General features: G+C 36.0%; 1 protein-coding gene across 5 annotated transcripts in view; it reads right to left on the bottom strand.

Moving 5' to 3' along the window:
• The window catches only part of PCDH9 (protocadherin 9), a 665490-nt gene that overhangs the window by 352283 nt on the left and 290013 nt on the right, over positions 1–23194 (bottom strand). For 3 of the 5 annotated variants that reach the window (XM_086881104.1, XM_086881103.1, XM_023931190.2), the window contains one exon: positions 16606–16671. The exons of the other annotated variants lie outside the window; for them this stretch is intronic. In XM_086881104.1, coding sequence (XP_086737230.1) covers positions 16606–16671 — 66 coding nt within the window. The remainder of the gene's footprint in view (positions 1–16605; positions 16672–23194) is intronic. 5 annotated transcript variants of the gene reach the window in all.

Below are 23194 nucleotides of genomic sequence, written 5' to 3'. Positions count from 1 at the left end.
GGTTTAGTTGCCAGTTGGGGTTAATGTACAAAATCATGACAAAGGCAGTGAAGAGGAAATTCATCTTAGTTTCCAAAATGCAGTAGGTGAGAAATTAACCCCAAAGAAAAGTACAAAAGCTGAAACCACACCCAATGTTCTTCCATGCTCAGACATCCTCCAGTTTCAAACCTTTAATCCTTTAATTGCTTTTGGTCCAAGATAGATGAGAGATCAAGTGCATTTAAAAGATGTCCTTGAACCTTACTCCTTATCCATATGCCAAGGAACAAACAAATGAATCAAACAGATTCAGCATACGTTAAATGAAATCTAAGGATGAAGGAATAATTGAGCCCCTGAATTTATTCATTTTATGTGGCAGGGGTGGCCAAAAACAAACAAAGGACAGTAAGAGTATTGTATTTTGTGGGACCTAAATGGAGATCAGCTTGTTAAATCTCAGCTTCCAGAACTGTCTGATCCTGACTACTTACTTAATTTATTACCTACCCCTACATTGAAGGGTTAAATCTAATGTGCTTTTTTTCTGTGATACCACCTTATGTAGCTCATATAATTTTTACAGATTTTTTTCCTTCAAGAAGGCAAGTTTGATAGATCTGCTGCAAATTTATTTTGTACAACTGATGTATGAGTTTAAATCCTGTACATGAAAACTTGCATGAAAATGGGTTATTTATTCCCTTTGTTCAAAATTACAGATTTTCACCCAAATGTTTTACTCTCCTAAGTCATCTTCATTTGTATAACTACAAAAAAAAAAATCAAAAAAAAATCTATACCTTTATACTCTATGGACACTCATGCATAAGCTTGAAAACCTAATTTCATTATTTTTTAATCTTCTTGTGGAGTTAAAAATTAAATAAAAATCAATCTTAGTGCTCTATTCCAGAATGAAATTTGACCTTGGAATTCATCTGTTCCTACTGTGCTTATGAGTTACAGCTGTCCATCTTTCTTCAGGCATAATATGACATTTTACAAAATCACAGTAAAGCTTCCATGGATTTCATGCTAGCATTCTGGGGTTCAATATCTTGTTTCTGAGCCCAGGCAGCAGTCCATCTTTCAACATACTATGCCAGCATTTGTAAACCTAACATCACTAGTGCTTGCAATGCAGAATTCATGTCATGTTGGGTGCTGAGCTATATTTTGGTTTCACAATAAACTAATTTTTATTTTCCTCACAGAAACAAAGGTAACAGAGTCTTTGTGGATTATGCAGCATAACCTGTAAAAATAGAGTAAGGAAGAAGCTGGTTCCAAGGGAAAGAATTGTGAACTATCACATATTAAAAAATACTTGTAGAATTGCAGCTGTGCACCCTAAGTCTCATTAAACAAGATGTGAAAAATTGCCATTGACCACACGGAAGTTGCATATAATCTGCAGCTAGTGATTTCAGGCCTTCTGAATGTTGCAGTAGTAGGATAAAAATTTGAGGCAGGATTATGCATTTTGTAATTTTCAATCAGATCTAGGTCTCAATACAGTGACTACAACAGAAGCATAAAGCAACTTTTATAATTATTATTTGTAATCTTGTCAAATTAATTTCAAAATCACTGTGCTTATTATATAAGAACTAAATGTTTGTAGTCTGTTCACTGCAGAGATCTCACTTATTTTAACAATAATAATAAACACAAATATATGTGTTTCTCATCTTTTGATTTTGTTTTGTTCAAAAACTTAGTGCCATATTTCCACACATTTAAGTAGCATTACAAATAAATATGTAATCTCACAAACAAGAATTTTGTTTCTAAATATGCCTTAGACCATTGTAAAGACCCATAAAGGGTGTTTAGGTACACACTCCCAACACAGACTTTATGAAGAGGATGAACATCTAAATTCTGCAATATATTGAGCTTCCTGGAAGGGAATTGGCAAGTGTGTGGTGGGATGGGCAGAATGGAACCCCCAGCATGAAGGAAAAGAACCATGGCTAGTCAGTAGGACACACCCAGCAGATATAAGTGCCTCTCCTAGACTCGACCATATTATATTATCAATCTAGAGCTAAACAGCTCTATGAAACTACCACTTAAAATGTAATTTCTCCTTTAATTTCTGCGCAAAACATATTTTTTTCTTTTGCTTAGATTTTCCTTTTCTTTTTTAAACATGTGTTTGAATTCTTGCCCTGGATTCTATGCCCGTGTTTCAAACCTGCTTTTGCATTATCATCTTTGCATAAACAGTATTAGAACTGAAACCAAAAAAAAAAAAAAAATAAATTCACACACATTGAGCACCACATTGACCTAAAATATTCCACTAAGTCATGATTCCTTATATTTGAATGCTCTCTCTTGTCCTGCATCCCAACTCTTGTGTTCCCTGCCATATAGAAACTATACTAGCTTCAAGGAAAGCCACTACATGTCTGTAATGTCAGTTTATTTTCCAGTACAGTTTCACTGAATGAATACAGTATGCTCAGTATGTTAATTCATCATATGCAAAGTAAAAGGATGCACACAATGGTGGTGCTCCTCCCTGGATAGGCCCCTGCTCTGTCCCAAAAGAGTGCTGCACAAGCTGTGTCAGAGCCCTCTATTGCAGGTTGGCTCTTCATCTGTCCACCTCTGGGAAACAAAGGTGTTGGCTGGTGCTTCACACCGTACTAAGCACAGTCAGCACATGACATAAATTCCTAAATTCCGCCCCCTGGATGATGTGTCTTCTCAAGGAGATCATTCACAGGGATGAGCTCTTTGTGTCTAAACATATTTGGATATCACTGGTTTGACAGAAAAATGTGTAGTTCAGTCAATTTGGGTGTTGTCCCTGTGCATCCACATTGACAGATTATTAGAAGTATTAACATTAACTGAAAAAGCTTAGGTACTTCCAGACTCTCTGAAACTGAACCTATAAACTAATTTGGGGGTTTTGCCCTTGAATTGACATATACAACTGCTTAAACTTCAATCTATGTCTGGGAATTGGCTCTCCTACAGTTTAGAATTTTAGGTGTACTTCCAACTTTAGACAAAAGACAAATTCTCATCCAAAATACTTTTTATTCTGATAAATATAAATACCTTTCTACCTACATGAATTCTACTGTCATAAAAAAGTAAAAAAATAGAAGAAGATAACATGGTGATTTAAAAAAAATAAATTACTTCATCTAGCTGAAAACGACACCCCAAAGAAAATTGAGGGAAGGAATCCTCTGAGTCAATTTGAGATTTGTTTATATTAATGAGGAAAAAAACCCAAAAAATCAACTCCTAAACTCAAAGAAACACTTCTTGCTGATACTGTACTTGATTTCAGTTAACTTCTTTAACAACAATATGGAGCTGTAATCACAGACAATGATGAATAATTTTAATATTAATATAATTTACTTAGCCTCTTGGGGTTTCCTTAGTTAGCCTTGGCATAATTTTTGAAACAGTAGGTCACTAGTAGTTTATAAGCTACCATTTGAAAATCATTCTCTGGCCTTATGTTCTGGAATTAATATTGAGGTAGTATTTAAAGTACAGTAAGAGATACAGAAAGATGATCTAATTTACTCCTCCTGACTCTTTATTAAACTCCAGCCTTACAGTGAATAATAGCATGTCAAAGTAATCTTCATTTGCCTAACAAGTGCCCAGCAAAAAAGTAAGCTAAGGTTAAAAACTGTAAGCTCTCAGTTTGTGAATTCCCATTTTACACTGGAAATATTCTAAATGTGATGGAAGGTCTTAAATGGTTTCTCCATATGAACATTACTTGTGCCGCTAAAGTCAAAACTAATTTTGTACTGACTTTGTTCAGAGTAAGATCAAACACCTACTCTTCCTTCAGACCTACTTTCAGCAGGACAGATTTAGCCAACTGGAATAAAATAAAAACATGACATAAGAGGTTCCCCAAAAGAGCTTTCAGTGTTACCCACACCTGCAATACAACAGCATTATCAAAAACTGGTTGCTTTTCCCACTTCCTAACCCATGTCTGCAATGAGTGACCTCAAGAGCCTAGGCAGGCACCCATCACTCTCACCTTCTCTCTGCATCATGGTCTCCAATTTTTTTTCCCTCTAGCTTTTGTTTTGCGTCACTGTAGTACCATTAAAAGCTGTTCTTTTATATACTGTTTACAGAGCCTGGTTTTCAGTACCATGGACATTTGGTGGCTGTATTTATGCGGCAAAATGGCTATAGGCATTTATATATGGCTCACAGAAAATATCTATTCTTTTATCAAGTCTCTTGGCTTCTCGAGACACTTCGCTCACTTTGTTAACTGACCTTTGTATACTACCTATTACACAAGTAATAATATATAATAATAACAGCTCACACACGTAGCTACATGTAAATAACTGTAGCTGAGAACTGTCTTTATTTGGTTTTGTTAAGGAAACATCCCAGTTCAACTATTCAGGAGGCACTGCTTCAGTCACACGCCCACCAGCCCCGACTGACCCTGCTGGGACCAAGGCCCCTTTTCAGCTACAGTGACTCAATGGGTCTCTCTTTTAACTCCTCACAGACCCCAGTCACACAGCCAGACCAGGTTTCCTCACTCCAGGTTTTATGGAATGAGACATCTGAGGCTCAACCCCAGGTTTCCCACAGAAGAGCCTCAGATGTCTCATTCCATAAAACCATTTTTTCACAGTGGAGTAACACAGAAACAGCTGAAGCTGGTGCCTCCCAGGAGGGACCCTGAACAAAGGAACCGCTGGGCTTTCATCCCCTCACTGATCAAGTCTGACAAAGTCTGGCGTCCTTGGTTCCTGCTGCGTCACTGAGTGTCCAGTCACCTGGCTGTCTCCACATGTCCCCATGCCCTTCCTTGGGCAAAGGGCAGGCAATTCACGGCCTCTTGCCTTGGGTTCCCAACCAGACCTCAATCTGCAGCTCCCACTGCAGCTGCACCCCACACCACTTCAGCAGTTTCTGCATTGTGTATGTTTATATTTATTCTATACATACATTTAAATGTATGTTTAGGTGTTTAAATACATTACTAAGATGGGGGAGGGAAATTCAGATCATATTATTTTATCTGTCCTAATTTCACTGCTATCATTCAGTTTAACAGCCATATTAGTTCATCAAAAACATTTTAAATATTTCAAAACAGAAAAAGGGTAAAGAAATCTTGTGGAAAATGTGAACTGACCCACACTAATTTTGTATGAGTATGAATAATATATTTTGTATGTATCCTTTTGTGTTGTATAAATTCATCCTTGGCCTTTTACCTTCAACCAATGATATGATTGAATCAATAGCCTGGTTTAAGTCATCAGCATTGAAGGGCATCAGATCATCAGGCACAGCAGCTGTAACATTGTCAGAAATTGTGTTAAATATCTATTTCTGCTATATATTTTCTTTAGTTTGATGTTTCTGTCACTGTAAAATTACAGTATAAGGTAACAAGCAATGCTCTGTTCGGCACACAAATTCTCCCCTCCCAGTATCAAAGCTTGATAGGATAATGTCATGTGATATGGCAAAAGGTTGGAGAATGAGAAGTAAAAGAGAAAAACTAAACCTAGATGTCAGTTTGGCATGCAATCAAAGCTGTCGACTTCTAACCACTGCAGCTGCCTAGGCTTTGGTTAACTTCTCATTGATTTCCCCAAACAGGATTTCATCTAAAGCACCAAATTAAAAACTGAGGCTGAGGGACGGTTCTATAAATTGAAAAGTGTACAAATGAATTGCTAGCCAATACACTTGGCAGCTTTCATCTTTCTAAAGCCTCTGATTCTGAACCTAACAGAAGCTGGCATAGGTCAGGTTGGATTTTGGGAAGAGGAGAAACACAAAGAGTATGAAAAAAATGCAATGATTTCTTTTACTATATGTTACGGAATTATTTAGTGAGGGAGGGGTAGATATTAATGTTTCTGACAATGGAAGTGTATAGTGAAAAAAAAAAGCACAGTGAAGATCATCTAAGTAGAAAACAAAGAAAAACAGAATAAAAAACCCACTCCAAACCAAAATCAACAACCCTCTCTTGTAATAAATCCCTTTGATCTGCAATACATTGCAAAGCTGAAAAACATGCAGTAACAGCCATTTCACTTTGTGCTATTTCCTGATTGCTACATTCATGTACCCAGGCATATATACCCAATCCTCTAAAGGAAGGTCCAGGATGTGAGGGTTTACAGTGCCGCAATATATTAGAAATATGACAGCTCGAAACAGCACTGTATTAAACCCAGAAAATTGATTCCAAAGACTCAGCACTGTTGAAACATTTTAGAATAAAATACTTTCCATTTTTTTCCTACAAAGATCAGTGACTGCTTATCCACTTTATCCCTGTCTACGAAGCCTCATTAATCCTAAACCAGAAACAATTAATCTGATACATATTGCATGGGAAAAAAAAAAAAGAAACCTCTTTCTTATTCATATTTTTAGTCCTCGGAGGCTATTAAAGTCACTACAAATGTTTTATCCCTCTCTGCTCAAATCAAGTGAATTATCTCAAATGAGGAAAACTTTTTAAAGGTCATACGTAATGTCAATGTATCTCACTCTGATGACAGGAAGAGTAACAAAGGTTTTACCCAAAACGGACTAAATTTCTACTGATGAGAAGAACCACTAGCACCTAGTTGGCCAACTTCCAGTTTAGTCACACAGGGTGGGTAAAAATCCAGAAGCATTATGAAGGTCAATGGCAAACGTCTGCTGACTTTAATCAGGATAAAATTATCCTTATCTGTGCTACTTCAATCCTTGACAAAGATGGTGCTGAATTACATTTTCTGTATCACCTCTGTGTATCCTCACAAAACACTCCTGCTAGTCTATACTGACATTTCATGTCCTTACTCAGTTTCTGCATTTGAAAACTTATCAAATTCTGCCCGCAATGACAGCCACGTGGGATGTTTTTTACAGGTCTTGCTGAGGACATAATCTGATGTCACATGGCATAAAAAAGATGGACAAAAACTCTAGGCATCCATACACCACTTCAGCCTCTGTGAACAGTTTTCCCAAGCTTCTTTAACAAATTATTGGATAAGATTTGAAAAAAAAAAAAACCAAACAGCAACTCAACACCCAAACCACACAAAAGAAAGCCCAGAAAAATAGCCCAACAAGCCAAAAAACAAACAGCACAAAAAACCCCAAACAAAATGAAACCATTATGCTCTTGAAGGCTGTGTTGCAACTCTAGTCTCAGACACCCAAAGTTAAGTATCCACAATATTTAAACTCCAGTTTCAGGCAGTGAAGTCCTAACACTTCAATCCATTGCCTAATCACAGGGTGTGCTAATATTTAATATACTATAAAGCATGTTGCATGATCTCTAATACAGTCAATATTTAGAAGAATTGAAGAAACACTAACTCAGGTGAACATCAACAGGAAAAAACACCTGAAACATAATATTCAATCCAAGTTGATGTCCCTTCATACCCCCCACAAAAATATTAAAATTGTTAATATTGTGAATCACATTTTAGTCTATTTTTATGCTACTTCACCTTTGCATTTAACATTAGGTCATAAAATCCTTGAATTCTGGAATATAATGTTCTTTTTAATTCTCACCTCCAAGGAAAAATGCAACTGAAAAAATTTCCTTCAGCATGGAAAGTAATTCTATAGCTTATTAGGCATGGGACAGGTGAAGAAAACTTGTGAAGAACTGTTCTCATGAATACTTCCTCATCTGTCTCAACTACAATGGTAATTATTGGTTTAAGAAAACAAAATAGCACACAGAATGGTATAAACCCAGGAATGTCCAAGAGACTTCACATATTAATATCAGAAATACCCACTTAGATAACCTCTGTTGTACCCTGCTTACAAAACAAGAAAAGACAGACATCTTAGTAATATAAAATAATAGATGTATCTTCCTTAAAATATTCAAATATGTATTTTTTTTTCTTTTTTCCACCAAGAGAAACAGCTTTTAAAGAAAATAAATCTGTGGGAGTATGTAAAAATGTCTTTTTTGATATCAGAATTCAGTTCTACATGTCAAATATGTTTAGAATACTACATGCTGATGATCTTTTAAATTTATTTTATATATTATTATAGTTTTAAAAGAAAACAATATGAATATTGAATCTATTTAACTCCTGTGTTTTGAATTCCTATGCAAGACCAGTCTTTCCAAAACATTTCAACACTTTCTTTACAAAGAAGAATAAATCATAACCGTCAAATTAGCCAGGCATATGTGTGACTGTTTTCTGTTTCTCATTTCAATGATGTTCAAAAAACCAAAAACACATTGTACCATTTGAAAAATCAGATTGAAAGGAAATACTGCCAGTAAGTCATGTAGGAGATAAAAAGCTGAAGGCAATACTCCAAATCAAAAAGATAATTATTCAATACTTTAGGAAGTTTCTTACATTCTCCTCTTTCCCCTGCTGTGCACAAAGGCAGAACAATATACACAAAGTGTCTGTTCTCTTCCTGAACTTTCATACAGTATTTAAGGATGGATAGGCAATATGTGCATAGATATTCTGTATCTATGACACTATGTATACATATGTGTTATGTGTCTAATATCTCTGATATTATGCATACATACATATATGTAAACATATACGCCAAATATTTCTGTGTCATGATACATTTAATCAAGTGGGCCAAGACTCAGCCTCTAAAAGAGGCTTGCAGAGAAGCTTGCAAATCTAGTGAAAAACATTTCAGACATCTAGAGATGGTGAGCAAGTGATCTGAGACTTAAAGGAGAGACAGGAGAAAGTGGAAATGTGACAGGCACAAGCATAACACACGGGGATCATGCTCTTTTAACACGGTGCAGCTCGGGGGCTCACCTCAAGTGCCTGTACACAAACACATTGAATTGAAAATAATCACAGGGACTCCATACAGGTGCCATAGGACAAGTGAGGAGGAAAGGTTGCATTCTATGGACACAGACAGTTTGAATTCATGGAGACTTGCACTGGAGCAGGTGATTAACTGATGGAGCTGATGTATCAAGATCAGGCTGCAGTGACGAGTGTCTGCTAAAGACTGATCAAGAAGAGGAAATGAAGCCTCCTTTATAAAATTTGGGGAAGCCTCACAATCACAAGGGTGGTTCTCAGAGGAGACAAAAAAAAACTTCCAATATCTTCTGAAAGGGCAAAATGGTGGAGAACTAAAATTTGAAGAGACTTCTGACCACCATCAAGGATTGGCTTTATTTAAAAGTGTACTGGTGGCTGATAAACTGATCAGAATACACAGAGTTGAAATTATTACTAAAAGAAAAAAATAAATTACAAACCTAGACTTTAGAAAAGCAGATTTAAACTTGTTAGGGATCTGCTTGGTGGGGTCTAATGGGGCTGCCCTGGAGGATAAAGATGCTTAGGAGAGCTGACTGATCATCAGTGACAACTTCTTCAAAGCACAGGAAAAGCCCAGTGCAAGGCCCAGGAAGTCTAACAGGCACAGCATAAGGTCAGTGCAGATAACAGAGAAATCCTAATGGTGCCCAGCTGAATTACAAAAGCCAATACTGCCTTAGAGTTCACACTACTGAGGACTGCAATGCATAAAAAGAAAGTTATGCTATCAGCAAAATGAGGACAAAGGGATATGTGGGCCTGTCACTCAAACAGTAGGAAACCTTGTGGCAAAGAACATGGTAAAACTGAGGTAATAGATGCCTTCTTCAGTTTCTAGTGGTAATGACTGTGTCAAACCTCCCAGCTCCTCTGAGCCTGTGACAGGGTCTGGGAGACTCAAGAATTATACCCAGTAGAAGATTGAGGCACAAACCAATTAAGTGTATGGGACATCAGCCACTGTTTATGGTCTTACAAATGCCTGGGTTATTAGGGTAGGCTTCTGATGACAGAAAAATTTACCCACTTCTGAGAAAAAGGAGGAGAATTATTGGAGGAACCTGAGCAGGTCAGTCAGCCTAGGCTCACTACTCAAAAAGCCTCCTCATGGAAACTACACACAGGCACACAGAGTAGGGGAGATTCTACATTCATTTACCAAGGGCAAATCAACCTGACTGTCTTCTGTGATGAGATCATTGCCTTGGTGAAAAATGCTCTCCTTGATCTTAGTTATGGTTTGTTTGGTTTTCTTTTTTATTTATTTATTTATTTTATCCACAGCAATAAATTGGTGAAAATATGTTTTGAGTGGGTGGATTACAAGGTGCCTGGAAAGATTGCTTGGACTGCCAGGTTCAAATGGTTCCAATGGCATTTTGTTTATAGGGATGGTTAATGGGGCTAGTGATACCTTTGCAGCTGATGCTTTCCTTAATCATCTGGATCATGAGGCAGAGAGCATCCTCTGCATGTTTGCAGATGACACAATGGTGGAAAGTGCTCTGCATGCTGGAAGTCTGTGCTCCTATTCAGAGAAAGCTTGACAAGCTGGATAAATTGTTAACAGGTACCTCAAATGCAGTAATGGAGAACACAGAATCCTTTCAGGATACGGGCTGATGAAGTTGGAGGAAAATCAATTTGCAAGAAATAACTAATGGCCTCGAGTTAACCTTGTGAAGGGATTACTGAGTCACAGAAATTTTATGGATTTTTCAAAAAGAGGAAAAAGTTCAGGAAATTTGAGTCAAATCCATATGGGACTCTCCTCTCTTCCCTCAGAGTGGAAACCCTTGAGTGAAGGATATTTTCAAAGCACAGATTGGGAAACCACAATAAAATTTGATTGCAAGGATGTTTTTTCTAATTGTGGTTTGACATTTAAATTAACACCAACTATTTGATTACTCAACTCTCTTCCTCCTCCATGATGGATAAATATTTAATGAGAATAATCTCCACTGTGATTGTGAACAGAGAAAAGAAGTTAATTCCTCCTCTATTTTTTCTTAGATCCCTGAGAAACCAGGTATTATCTGAGGAGTTACAGAATAACTAGCTTTCCTCCAAATCTCTTTATAGGTATTCACCAGAAAGCTAATATTTATTTAGATATACCTAAAGGAATTTTGCTACCCCAGGAGTAATCCTGCTAAACTTTACACAGGACAACATCCTTAGGGTCAGAAGCATCACAGAATAAGTGCAATTTTTGATTTAAGCTAGGTCTTCAATCTTAGTTACAGATGCAATAGCTCAAAGCTTTAGTCTGCTTGTCTCAGATGTGCTGATAACAGCTTGTTATCAGTAGTACTGGAAGGAACATGTGAGGCTCCTTTCAAAACCAGATATGAGGCAATCCACAAAGGCGACTATTTCTGCTGAGAAAATATGCATCAAAAATATCTCAAATCTATCAGCAAACACAGTTATTATTAACCTACAACATCTTTTTAGTTCTATATTTAATTACAGCATGTTGTGTCTCGAAGAGAAGCTAGAGATAGAAGAATGCTATTAAAACTATATAACCCTCTTAGTGTAGAAACTAGAGTAGATGTCCAACAGGGAGAGAAAAGAAAAAGAAAACAAAGAAACCCCACATGTTTTAAAATATTAAGGTGTTATTTAGTATAACATTCATGACTGGCTCTCTTTTCCATTATATAGGAGAGAGAGAGAGAGAGAAAGGGAGATATAGGATAATACTTAGAAATACCTTATTATTTTATTCACTACGAATGCAAGTATTATATGACTAAAGAGAGAAAGAAAAACAGGAACATGTCTATTGCTGATAGACAGCAGCATCCTGCTTCCAATGGCAGATTCTTAGCAAATGGCTTCACCCAGAGACAAAAAGACACATTCCTTATACAAGATTATGATTTGCACTAGAAGCCAAAACAAGAGTGAGAGAGAAGATCTAGGTCTACATTCCCTTATGAGCCATTAGACCTGTCATGACAACAGTGAGACAGAAATTGGAATACTTTAACAGCTCAAGAGAAAAGTGTAGGTAAAGCAAAATCTTCCAGCGTCTGGAAGTACAGTTCTTCATGAGGACTGAAAGATGAGGTCTAACCATTTCTATTAATACAGCACATCTACTCCAAATGTTCTACACAAAACTCTTAATTTACTAAAATGTAGGTGAACTATTTGATCAAAGTATTGGAATATTGTTTAACAAAATAAGAATGGATCTATCTTTACCCCAGTAGGGCACTTGCTTATCCATATGCTGCTTCATGTGCTTCTGCTGTGCATCTGTCTCATATAAAACATTAGATTGTTAGATTCACTATCAATTACAGACTGCAACAAGTTTGATTTCAATTACTGCAGGAGTGGAAAACAGCTTGGATCCCTAAGGGGAGGTGCAGACACCAATGGGGTGAATCAAAAATGAGAATCATACATTGCATGTCACCAATTAACGAAAGAACTGAAGTCAAGATATAGATGTTGATATTTATTTTTATATAAACCTGATTTTTATAAAAACAAAAAAATTCAGTTTCACTTCACGTTTGAGACAGAAGAGTGGTGCCTCATTGACCAGCATCTATTTAGATGCATTTGAAAGAGCTGTTTCCCAAGCAATTTTAATGAAAGTTCTAAACTGCAAAGAAGCTTACTTTGAAAACAAAGACATAATAAAATCTAATTACAAAGAAGATTGTTGTTTGTCCAACATTCTTGAATTACATCCAATTTAAGGTACTTCCTTTACCAGTTAATAGGCATAAAAAGTTATGACCAGAACACAATAAAAACTGTGAAAACTTCTGCCAAGATAAATAACAATATCTGTATACACAAACTCCAAACATTAAAATTAACGTTACATTTCTCAGAATCCTGAATCAAAATGTTATTGTCATCTAGCTTAAACAGCACAGAAAAAGTTTGTGATTTTTCTGGGGTTTTTTTGTTGTTTCTGTTTTTTTAGGTTTTCTTGTTTTGTTTTTGTGGGGTTTTGGCAATTTTTTTCACGAGAAAAGAGAAAAAACTATTCCTCCACAATCTATTGTTTGGAAATCAATATGTGATACATTATCAAGTGAGATATTTGAATAGTCTTGGATTCTTTCCCTTAAACTTAGCCAATATCCTAGAGTCTGCATCTCTTTCCTCTCTCAAAGAAAGATTCTGTTAATTTAGGTCAACCTCAGTCACAAGATTTGTGCTCATATTATATCCTCCACAAATCTTACTTCTGTGTCTGCTTTTTGTTTTTTGGGTTTTTTTGGGGGGGTTTTTTTGTTGTTTTTATTTTTTGTTTTTGTTTTCTTTCTCCTATACAAGCATATTTCCAGATTTGTGTATTAATGTGTTGGGGTGGGAAGCAGTATTTCCACCCCCAAGGAACAGATGCTAATGCTGTCAATGCCAACGTGTATATGCCTAGAAAGGATTGTTTTGATCACATGACACAAGACAAGAATCTACCCAAAAGCACAGCTTAGATAAATGGAACCACGACTACAGCTGCCCATCTGCAAATAATAAAATTAACATAGCATGAGATGCAAGACAAAGCTGCAGTAGAGGAACTCTGTTACATAATTGTTGCTGACTTCACACATTGTAACAGATTTGGATTGGGAGAACAGAGTGATAATAACCTCAATGAAAACTGCTAGTTGGCCTTACATGTGGATGATATCAAGGACCATGGCATGAGCACACATGACAAGTGAGGCTGCAGGCTCACTGGCTTGGTTTATAGTGGCTTACATCGACAGTATGATACATAAAGCCACAGACAGTTATGACACTAACTCCTCATGAGTGAACACATCCATGGGCACCCAGCATCCCACAAAAGACTAAGCCTTAACCACACACACAAGAGTCCAGTTGACAGCTAGGGCCAGCCAGGATGTGCAGGTGGAGTGTGTGTCCTGTTGCACTGCACGCTGGTTTGAATTGGGCTGAAGGAAATGCAGCTTTAAGTGTGTGTCTGTGCATGTGTGACTGTGTGCCTGTTGTAGAATAGCCTTATTAAAATACAAAGTGCTATCCACATGCTCTCATCTCTCCTACATCCTAAATACATTTTAGATTATTCATCACTGGGTGCTGTGTCTCCACTCCTGCATCCATCCCATCCCAGCCCAGTTCCCCCACAAAATCGTGCTGTCTGCACTGCAGCTTATCACCTACATGAGACACTTATCTAAGCACTTCAGCACCTAGTATTTAGGACCATCTACCACAAATATTAAAGGCTGAAATGACTGAAATTGAACTTCAAGAAACAGAAAATCCATTAGGTCTGAAACTTGTTTTAAGGCTTTTTTATTCTATTAGATACAATGTTAATGGAGATTTGCTTTTCCAAGAATCCTTTTGAAAGAGGCTGCATAATTGCTATTTAGATATGCAAAGTACTCACAGGTATTCGGCTGTTTTTTTAAAAAGCAAGAGTAAAAGACAACTTATTCATACTCAATAATGCACTGAAAAATGTGCATTCCTCATTCACTCTAGAGATCATCAACATTACTTAGATATTCTCAGATTGTGAGCATCTCTCAATACTAAAATGATGAAAAACATATTAGAACACGTAAAGTGCTTTACATAAGTAACAGCTTGGAGGATTTTTTCAAAGCCTAGCATTCACAGGCACAGAAAAGAAGCCTTAATTAAACAGATTAGACAGGCTATTGTTTTCAGCTATCAAAAACAAAACAAAAAACTAAAGGTTTTCCATGTCCAATATCAGCTAGTAAAGAGAACACTTTTTTCCATTTTTTAAAACCTAGAACAAGAGTGAGAAATATTTCATTAGTTTTTAAAAATCTCTTGAAGTATTGAACTTAGCTGAAAAACAATTGTCTGACAAAGACAATTCTTAGGGAAAGGCTGAGAGAATTACATAAAATGTTCCAGAACTTAGCTTACAAGCTTAGAACTTTCTTCCTGTTTAGTTACTTTAGTACTTACTTTCTGATAATTAACATCTACCTTCCTGAAATACATTTCCCTAACATCTGTAGCTCTTAGGAAACCAGCTTTTGCAAGCTGGTGTGATGTGTAGAATAATATACTTTTCCATCAAAAATTGACTTGAACATGGAGCATTGCATATATATTGCTCTTAGATTTAAATAAATTAATACAGTACAACTCTTTATTTTAAAATTAATATACAATTAAATAAAATGTTTGGTTTGACAGCTTCTCCTAAAACACTGTACTCAGGACCAATGCAAAAGGGGATATATCAAAGCTGAGCTAAGAACACATGTGCATGTTTAATCTCACATGGTGTTCCATTGCCTGAACCCACCTCAGTGATCCCCAACCATTCTCTATTCCTGCAAAAAAGAATTTATAAATAGCTATAGGTACATAAATTTCCAGTGTTGGGCAATAAATAGAATGGAATAAAATATTTCAACTGGAAAGGACCTAAAATGGCCATCTAGTTCCACGGTGAATTCCACTTGTTACTCTGGTCACTTTAAATTAATTGGCTTCAACTGTGTCTAATGCCATTGTTTTACTGAAAATTTCCTTCAAAATTCTTGTGGTAATCAATTAATTTATAATCACTGTATTCTCTATCATTAGAAAGGGGAGGGATAGATATCTAGGGGGTTTTAATCTAGACCAATTTTATACTAAACTAATAGGGATTCAAAGTTTATTCAGAATATTTTACACTAAAAAAATTAAAACAATTGCCTGATCTCTGAGCACTACACTGAAGCTAACGTGTCCTACTATTTAGGCTAAATATTCAAACATGAAGTAGGTAGTTAGAAATGTAGTTTTAAATTTATAATCTCATACAGGAAACTCCAGTTTCCAGGAAATTTTCTTCTGATGTAGCTTAAAGGAAGTGCCAAAAAATGTTCATTTTTGGGGAATGAAGCCTATATTACAAAGGAAATAAATTGTATTGCAAATTTATTGTTTAAATAGTTGAACAAATGTAATTAAATATATAATAAGATGCAGCTACATTTAAATTGCATTTATTGCTTTCAACCTTTAAATCACCAGAAAGTTCTGATCTTCTACATGGATTTTTCTGGTATTAATTTTGAAGAGACTCCTAAAAAATACATATAGTGGACAGATTCTACAGCCCTTTATTTAGCACAAAAATCCAGTGTGGAAACTGACAGATTAGACTGCATTTCTGGAAAAAAAAAAAGTACATATCTGAACAGACCATGACTCTTCCTTAATGCAGGGCTTTAGAAATCAAAGCATTGAACTCTGGTTCTTCTCTGATTCTTGACTCTGATAGTGGAGGACAGACAGCATCTGCCAGACTCATTTTCTGAAAAGTCCACATAGTGCTCAAAAGGAGGTTGTTATTTTCCCTGGCTTACTGGGTTCGAGTCCAGAAGGAAGTGTCAAACAAGACTTTCAAGAGGATGTGTGGAGAAGGGTACTGTTCAGTAGGTCCAGCAGTGAGCCATTAATTGCTCTGAGAGGCAGCAACTAACCACTCACTTGTCTGAGTAAAGATAAGAGAAACGGCCTTATTATAAACTTCAGCTGAAAAATTCTCTCTTCCCCCGTCACAGCTCTAGTTCACTACAGGCATTGCTTCAGCTTTGCACCAGTGTGACAATATTGAAAAGAATGGGAATGCACTTGCATACATTTTCAGTACTGCACTTCTTATGAGCCTTCAGGAGTTTGGTCCATTGAATTCAGTGACAGCAGGGCCCAAAAATACCTATCTTAAAATTAAATGCTTATTTTATTTATTGCAGTGGATCTGATATCTTACCACCCATGGTTTGTCAGGTACCCAAATCTCCCACAAGTACTTCGGCATATCTCCAAAATTCAGTGCCTAAAAAGCAATAATATTTAAATAAAAAAGATGTGTCATTCTTTCTACAGATCTTCAGATCACCCACCTCCCCAAACGGCCCAATATTGGTACTGTAGAAAGCAAAATGTGAGTAAATTTCTACTGAAGACAGATAAATAACTTTTTATGAGGGTTCACAAACTTCAGAGGCCAGTCTAGTGTTACCAAACATATGAGTGGTAAACATTTAAAATGCTACATCAAACACCATTGTGGTTTCTGAAAGCTGATTGTTGAACATTTTGCTGTAGTCAGTCAACAGGTTTTCAGATGGGTTTTTATTGTTCTGTTTAGTGATCTACCAAGTTATCTCATAATAAGAAACTTTTCTCCTTTTTTAGTTTAATGCACTATTAAGCTTTTTATTAAGATATTATTAATCAGCCTTGAGACTTGAAAAAGCAAAAACAGCAGATCTTTGAAACTGCAGTTAAAGCTGTGTTTAATGTGTGAGCATTAATGGATGTTCATGCCCTGTTACTAACTACTGAATATAAATAGCACCATGTACTGCTTCAGGTTCCCTCCTGAGTATAATACACACACACCCCAAAATATCACGTCTCTGAGGACTAGAGTCATAAAGACTGTGTGTATATGACTGTGAGAGAACAGTGGAGGGAAAGTTCAGTAGGTTACTAAGTTTGCAGAACCTTCAAATCTGCCTATTCTGAGAGGAACTGATGTTCTTATTTAACTCAACAGAAAACTACCACAATAGTTCTGAATTATCTAAGCCAAAACAACGCATGCATTTTGAAGGACAGTCAGAAAGTCGGCAAACAACACAGCACCAGGCCTTTGCACTGTTCTATTTTATCTGAGAAAAAAAAAGCTTCCCAGAGAGAGAACATTACATTAAGAGTAATGTTTTCAGAAAGTCGGACAATTTCAAATCCATTCTCTGCAGAGTAATATGCCCAAATTGCAAACAAGCACTCTGTGCCCCATATTCAGAAAGAACATTAGTATTGTGTACCGAATGGTTTATCCACTCTTTTACCACACTATAGTGAGCAAAATCCTCAGAACACTTTACATCAAATAGTACTTTTACTTGCAATGGAAAACACATGTCTCTTCCAAAGTACTCCCAACAGGTACCTTGGATATCTCAAAAAGGTTCTGTGTTCTTGGAGAATTGTATCACAGTTCTGAAAGCTTTTCAAAGAAATCCCCTTGAAAGCAGAAAGTCATCTTAAGAATTTTATCTACCAAAAGTATTCTCCTCTCATATCTGAAGTCACATTTCCAACTAAATTCAGGAAGTCCCTTTTTGTCATCTAAAATTTTAACTGGGAAAAAAACCCCACAAAATAACCCAACCCACAAACCTCCAAATTAAAGTGCTTTACACAACCAGAAATGTTATTTGGTCTTACACAAGCAGAAATGCTACTCCGTCTTACACTCTGCCTGAAAAGGCACTTAAGTAATCCATGGAGATCAACAGGGAGTTTAACAATGAGGTAAAGCCACCAGGAATGCCCCATTCTAATCTGCCTATATCTCCTGTGATGTTTTACCTATGATTATTTTCTTTATTTTCATGAGTAAAAATGAAGAGCATTTTACCCAAAGACAATGGAATTGAACAGGTTTAAAGGTCGCTGTGCACCAAGCTCTCTTTTAGAATATATATTGACCAGTTTTATCCACTTTGATAAAGAGATGAGTTCTTGAAAGCATACTCATATTACCTAATACCTCCCTACTTGTTAGAAAGTCACCTTTACAGAAATGTCACCTTTGCAGAAATTAATAATAAGTAGCTTCCTGAAAATAATTGGAAAGGAATTACAAGACAAATTTCTATCACAAACAATGAATGTTTCTCCTATCTCCTTAGCTAGTTGAAAGCTTAGGTAGACCATCAAAATAAAACAGGAACGAGTAGGAATAAAATTTCATTCACATAACAATTTGCAGATTCAAAAGACAAATTCATGTCATCATAAAATACAACACCTTTTTTCTACAAAAGAAAACAGGCTACAGCTACATCAGAAGTGAAATATGTCTCTCTCACTTTCCCATGCTTTCAGGAATGGTTAAGTTCATTACATATTGCAGGGTTAGAAAAGAGAACCAGAGAAGCAACAGATTCACAATATCCCCATCCTTTTTTACAGCTTCTTTGTGTGCACCAGCACCTTATGGAAAGCTGCACAGAAAGCAATCCCTGCTCTCAATCTTCCAGTGGCAATTCCAACCACAATTAAACTTGGACCATACTCTTCACACAAATAAATCACAGCTTGAGGCTGAAGGAAAAAAGGTTTTGATACAGAGGAGAGGAAAAAAGTAGTTGTAAAAAAAGAGTAAAATAAATCTTATTTTTTAAGTATTACCAAGAATGGAGTTCTAACAGGAGATGAGTCCCTTGTCCCTGAGGTCAATGTAGAAAGTACTCCCATCAGCTGACAGACTAAATTCATGATTCCTGCAATGGCTCATGACTGCCATACATTTAAAATATAGGGCTGGATTCACAAGGTCTTAAGAATATATGGCTTCCCTAAAAGGTGTTAAAAAGTCAACATAACTTAAGGTATTATAAAACATGTAAGATTTGTTTCAGTAAAACTTAGTGCAGTTTTATCGTTTTCTTCCTAACTGTTTCTCTATTTCATGAGCTGACATCAGCAAAATCTTTCAACCAAAATGCACACTTGCTTTTTATTTCATTTATCATCCCACATTTACAAACAAAAATGTTATGGGAATATCTTGAACTAAACAGTTTGGATTGAAGAGGGAAATGACAGAGTCAGCATCAAAGAAGAGATTGTGATCCAACAACAAGGAAGATAACAGAAAAAACTTGCCAATCACTTTTTCCCAATAAAATGAACAGATAGAAGCAGAGACCTCTAAGAATAATGAAAACAACCTACTGTGTCATCATTTTATGCAAGAAAAGGAGAAAGATTAGCCTAAAACTCCTACAATAATATGGATTTTTTTCAGCTGACAAAAGCACTACTATATAAAATCTTTTCTGTGCTTTATTTCTAATTACCTTCTATCCTTTAATGAACAAGAAAGCACTTGATCTTGAAAGTCCTTGTGCAGTCAAAACTCCCACTAAAATTAATGGGACGTTTTTTCCAGCCTAAGAGCTCTGAGATCAGTCCTCATACTTAGCTCTTTCTAAGCTACTTCCATTAATCAAACTTCTTAGGCTTTCTTCCTCTCCTTTTCCACTAGGATCATATATTAAAATATACAGACACTAGAAATCATAACCTTGCCTCAGGAGGAAAGCCTGCTGCACTTTGTTATCCTCAAAAATTAGCTCAATTTCACAAGTAAAACCCTGATTCTGAAGAATCTTGATTACCTGGACACCTAATACTTAATTTTGGTCTCTTTCTCTGACAGACGTTATGACAGTGCCTATGGAAGTTAAGCTGTCTAAATTACACAACTGCCTGTGGAAGTCAAGCTGTCAGAATTACACAACTGAAATACACACACATGAACTTTATAATCAGACAAACTTCACTGAAAATAATAGAAGAAGCCATAAGGGACTGAGCAGTCCTGTGTCTCACTCCCAGCAAAACAGGAGTTAAGAGACTACGGTTCAATGCCTTTTTCTCCTATTGAGGCTCACACAACCTGCAACATATGTCTGATATGCCTAAGAGGAATAAAATTAAATCATTACTTGTATGCCTCAAGTAATAAACCACTTAATTTTGTAGACTTCATTTTGCAACAAAATCTAGCAAAAAATTCTGTATTCAAAGGAATTTACTGCTGTTATGGCTTTAATACTGCAGCATTGATACCCCACCCCTCAGTTTTCTCCCACTGATATAGAACATGAGGCTCCTGCATAAAAATAAAAATAAAAGATACACTATAACCTGTCAAATGATGTGGTACTAACACTGTCCTAAGAAAAAATTATGACACTCATTTATGGCTGATCATTAATAGGTCTTAGCAAGGATAATCTCCTTTGTTGTTTTTTTTAAATCTTCAACAGCACAGTAATGTGTATATAGATGGGAAAACTGTCATGACACCATGGTGTTTAATTGTTCATTTAGAGAGCCTGAAAGTGACTGTAGTGCACCAGCATACAGTCTAGGAATGATACAGTTCTGTATGGATTCTTACATAGAATTACATCTTCCTGTGAGGATGCTGTAATATCTGTGAAGATTCTGAAATATTGCCTTCCTTTATGAGAAATTTAAGCATAATGAACTTCTGATCTTATAATTATATTGAAGAAATAAAAGACACAGCAGATGACAAAAAGAAGGAGAAATAAGGATGATGAAGTGATTTGCACTTTGACTCAATAATATACACACATAAAGTACCTCCACATCCACAGTAAACACTTTGCTGAGGAATCAGCACCAGATTAACTCACTGGGTTCTCTTCTTTGCCAGCTGGTCAGGTTTAAATTTACTTCCATATTCTTTTGCTTACAGCTCATCTTTATGTTTAAATGCTGTAACTTACAGTACTTGAAAACACACAGAAAAATATTAAATAAACAATACCTGGTGATGGTTGCTCCTCATGGAAGAGGAAAAAAAAAAACAGAAAGAAAAAGCAGAAACTACATAATTTAGAAAGATAAGAAAATTTGCATATTTTGAAAAATGAAACTAGCAAAAAAGTCTACACAGGAACAGTCACTTCCTAAAGGATGAAGTAAAACTTTAAAAGGAAAACTATTTTTTTTTTTAAATGAATGAAGAATAATTAAAGTAAGAATATGCCACTGTTAGAACTAAAAGGTTCACAAGATGTGCAATTATTTTCCTGTGTGAGCAATTAAGTATGTTTTTAGAAAGACAAATGAACATTTTTGTCAGATAAAAAATTGAAGTACATTTTTCACTGCCTTTTTCCCTTTTTCCTTTTAAACCCAGTCTAGAAACTACCTATACTATTAGTGTTAGCAATAAATACAAAACACAGAAAATCTAGCAACACCAATGTTTTGGAGGTGAGAGAAAAATTCTACCTCATCAGAAGAAAGCAGAAAGAGATTTCATAATTTTGATTCCCAAAGCATGTGTACTCCACAACACATTTCTGTATTTGCAGTACATTACACTATCAAAAATTTTACTGATAAGAATCACATCTCTTAATCACTGTTGCCTCACAGACTTATAACCCTGGCTTTTATCCCAGGTTCCATCGTTCAGTTCTCTGTTACTTCACTAGTAATGGATAAAATGAGATGTAAGGAGGAATTAACACTGCAAAGACAGTGCAAACATAAGATCAAGTTCACCTTTCATATTTTACAGTCAATTCATTGCTCTCTTCTGCTTATTGTCTATGTAATGTCTAATTAACGCTGATCTCCTGATGTGAGACCACTTGACAGATGTAAAACTTTATCACATGTAAGATACTGAATATATAATTCCTGCAGAAGTCTTCTTTTATTTTGAACACAGACATCTAGATTCAATCCACGCATAAGGGCAACATAATCCAATTATTAACTAAATACCTCTTGGTATTTGTAGTACACTGCAAATCTTTATGGTTGAAATGGCTCTGGACCGACTGTTAATGATGAGAGTTTATAACTGGTTTCAGCCATAGAAGATTATATTATCATCCTACAAATATCAAATTATTGTGGTTTGCTTCTCCAGTGTTCCCTAAATTATCATCGGTGAAATCTTCCACCCTCATCTCAAAGGCAAAGGAAAGATAGGATAAATAAGACAAAGAATAATGTGTGGTTCCTGAGAAAGAGATGACCACTATTTAGGCTTATGTGGATTACCCCTACATGAAATAAATTGGTGGTTTAAATTTAGCTCAATGTAGATGTGATTTATCAATGAAAAAACACAAGTAAAGTATTTACGGGTAACTCTAAGGTCAAAAAGATCTAAGATCCAAACCACTACCTGACCAACAATGATTGGCTCTTTGCAGTGTTCTTCATTGCACTGCATCTGTTCTGTGGATACATTGTGGAAAAAGTGGATGATAAGGGCCTATTTATAACCTCTCAAGTCTGTGAAACTTTCTTCAGGTGAACCTGCAAAAAGGTCAGTTGTATGAACACACCCCCAGGAACATTCAGGGGACAGATTGGTTCAGGACCTGCAGCATTAAGTTAGCAAACAATATGTGATGGGAAAAAACAAAAAAACAGAAGAAAAAAAAAAAAAAAAAAAAGCGCACACTTTTTGTATTCTCCAAAGATTTCTAAGTTCTAAGTGACAGTATGCTAAAAACAAAAACAGAAAAAAACAACTAACCAAAAAAAAAATTTAATACAAAAGCAGAAATTGCTCTTCCTCATTTTCTCTCAGAGGCAGTGTATTCTGATGCAAAGGACAATTCTCTACATCTCAGTAAAGGACTCTAGTATGGTGGAAAGACTCTTAGTCAAGAAAAGATGCATTCTACTAAAATCCCAAAAGTGGATGTGATTCAGCTTTGAAATTGGCACTATGATTCAGTATTCTCATTTTTTTTCCCGCAATGTAATGCTTT

Source organism: Cyanistes caeruleus, chromosome 3, assembly GCF_971803275.1.
Source record: "Cyanistes caeruleus chromosome 3, bCyaCae1.hap1.1, whole genome shotgun sequence".
NCBI classification, from domain to species: domain Eukaryota; kingdom Metazoa; phylum Chordata; class Aves; order Passeriformes; family Paridae; genus Cyanistes; species Cyanistes caeruleus.
The sequence above is the reverse complement of the archived record's forward strand: the minus strand, read 5'-3'. Positions and strand labels throughout refer to the sequence as shown.